The sequence below is a fragment of the Amaranthus tricolor genome, chromosome 6 (assembly GCF_026212465.1).
Source record: "Amaranthus tricolor cultivar Red isolate AtriRed21 chromosome 6, ASM2621246v1, whole genome shotgun sequence".
Lineage (NCBI taxonomy): Eukaryota > Viridiplantae > Streptophyta > Magnoliopsida > Caryophyllales > Amaranthaceae > Amaranthus > Amaranthus tricolor.
In genome coordinates, this window is record NC_080052.1 from 21993263 (window position 1) to 21996332 (window position 3070).

Genomic DNA, 3070 nt, shown 5'->3' on the forward strand with positions numbered 1-3070 from the left:
ATGAATTTTGTAATTACCCCTCTATTTCCAAAATTTTAGCAAGAATTCTACTTTTACGTTTATCAATTTCAACGTATAACGTTAATTTTTAATATTTTTAATTATATATAATTAAAAAAATTTTGAGATAAATAATTAAAAATTACTTAGACGTATAGATTATGAAGAATTAAACGAAATTAAATATGATTATATTTTATTTTTATAAATTAAGAATAAAATACAAATTTAATCAAATTTTTGAAAAGTACCAAAATTAAAAATTATGATGAATCATATCATAAAAAAGGTAAATATTATTAAGAAAGTTGCATAATGCCAAATGTCGCAGTCTAAAAAATTATAAAATATTACACTTAATTAAAATTTTATTTCATACTGAAGATCCTATAAGTCAAAATAAATATAATGTATATTTTTCATCTTTATATTAGAAAAGAGAATTATAAAATGTGAATAAATTCATATTAGAAGACTTATTAAATGGTATGTTTAATTATTTAAATAAAGAATGTTGGGACACAAAAAATAAAGTAATAAAGTTAATAAAATGGGGTGTTTTAAAATAAATAAAGATACATGTACAAATGATGAAGAAGTGAGAACTCTCAAGTAAGAAAAATATTGCAGGTAAAAAAAATCGATTTTCTATTTAAATTGATTTTGAAATTTAGATAATCAAAACAAAATGCAAACCACAACAAACATTAAAAATTAAACCGAATATTTTATTTAGAGTATAAATTATAAACTCAACTAGATTCAATCTTAAAGTGCTTGTTTATATTAATCTTGTAAAAAAAATACTAAAAGTCAAAATAATAATAAAAATACCCACTAATAATATGAAGAATTTTTGAACAATAAATGAATTTAAGAGCCACATAAGGTGTATTTTAAATATTACAATTGAATATCATAAAAAATAAAGAAAACAAAAAAAATTTTAAAAAAAAAACAAAAAACATTTAAAACTGGTAGGAGCTGAATTACATAATAATAATAATGGTGTATGAGGTGGATACCATTTTTTATAGCAAACATATCATAAATATAGTAAAAAATAATGCACTAGGACCCACAATAAAATACTACAAAGTATACTTTAATTATACTAAAATACATTAAAAAAAAAGGGAGTGGGCTAAGTCCAACCACTCAATCATACATAAATGGACAACCTCTTCAAAAGCTTATTGGAAAGACCCATCTAAAGGGACTACCCCAACATTACACAAGAATTATATTCACCCCACTCAAAAAAAATAAAAATACCCACATTATTTTCATACTAGAATCAATCAATACTTCAAATTATATATCAAATCAAATCAATCAATCAATCATGTTGGGAAAGCGATCCCGACCAGCAATCGGAAAGCTAGCCGGAGTGCTAAAATCAGGGATCGTGGACTCGATAACGAGTCCACGTAGTCCCTTAGATTGTAAGGTGTTGCAATCCCCAAGAAGGTTAAAAAACTATTGTATTGATCAAAAAGGAGGTGGTGTTGGGTTAGGCATAATTGTAGCCCTAGACAACAAGTCTAGTGGTAGTACTAAGAATGATGTTGGTTCATGTGGTGGTGAAATTCTAGCCAAATATGCTATTTGTAGCCAAAATTGGAGCCGTTGGAATCCAATTAATGTTAAGAATCCATCGTATGTGCAAAATGATGAGAAAAATTTATGCATTGAAGATGAAATGTTGGAAGAAGAATTCACTTATGTTACATGTCATGGAGCAAATAAATCTACTACTAGGGTTAGGGTTTATTATTGTGGAAATGAATTTGCCCATCAACCTAAAGTTTGCGACAAAATAAGTGTTTTTAACATCTCTTCTCCTGCAAAATTTTCAGATGATTTTTGTGATTCTGAATCTGATTTCCTTAGTTCATGTTACTTGTGTAAGAAAGGTCTTCATGGCAAGGATATTTACATGTATAGGTAATTAAATTACTCCTATACTTCTAACTTCATGAGCGTTATTCAGCGATATCATTGTAAGACGTGTTTTATATAAAGGTTAAATAGCAAACTAACACAAATCATGAAAAAATATATTTTTTAAAGTCATCTCATTGTTGAGAAAATAGATTTTTGGATAATTTTAGTTTATTTAAGTACAAATTGATAATTGAGTGGTCAAACTATCTAATGTTATTAATATTTCGTAAATTAATTGGTTGAAACAAGTTCTTATTATGAGTCAACTGTTTTACAACAAACTGCTCCCACACACCAATATATTCAAAATCAACTTGGTGAAATAAATAAATAAAACCTCTAATCAACCACTCTAAGCTATTAGTTGTCAACTATTAATTGTTTGCTAAATACCTTTTTTTATGAATTAATGCATATAATTAACTTATTTTTAATGCTTATATGTTTATGTGATTATGTAAAAACAGGGGGGAAAAGGCATTTTGTAGTGAAGAATGCAGGCAAAGACAAATAATGAATGATGAAAGGAAAGATAAATGCAGATCAGAAGCTTCTAGATCTGTGGAACTTTCATCTTCACCATATGGTTATGCTAATACTCCTAGAGGCCAGATCTTCTCAACTGGGATTGTAGCTATTTGATGTAGTATATTATCTGTAATAATTTTCTCTTACTATGAAGATTATATATTATTAGTATTATAATTACTCATATCATCTTAGCAAAATAATAATTTAGAATAAGCTAAGTTAGATATTCTAAAAGATGAGGCAATTTTTTACTCTTTAACTATACATAAAAAAATAAAAAAAAAAAAAAGAAGAGAATTTCACTCAATTTATATCTGTATAATGGATTGGTATTGAGTTGAGTTGGAATGTTAGATGTATAACTCTAATGAGAATTTCACTCAATTAAGATTTGAATTACAACTACTAGTGCCAATATAAAATACTTTTTAAATTTTTGTTCTTTCTTTTCCCAAAAATACTGCAATTATATTTAGGAAAAATAGATAGTCATTGGAAAAATAATTTACGGGTGATTCCACATTAAAAAATTAAAAAAAAATTGATTAATATATAAATTTAATAAGTTACTTCTCATATTATCAATTAATAA

At 25.8% G+C, this 3070-nt stretch overlaps 1 protein-coding gene across 1 annotated transcript; it reads left to right on the forward strand.

Annotated features, from left to right (window-relative positions):
- The first annotated feature begins 1143 nt into the window (after positions 1-1143).
- On the forward strand, positions 1144-2655 carry LOC130815418 (FCS-Like Zinc finger 14-like). Its single transcript, XM_057681883.1, has 2 exons — positions 1144-1947; positions 2415-2655. The coding sequence occupies exons 1-2, from the start codon at positions 1346-1348 to the stop codon at positions 2587-2589; spliced, it is 777 nt and encodes a 258-aa protein (XP_057537866.1). The 5' UTR covers positions 1144-1345; the 3' UTR covers positions 2590-2655.
- The last annotated feature ends 415 nt before the right edge of the window (positions 2656-3070 follow it).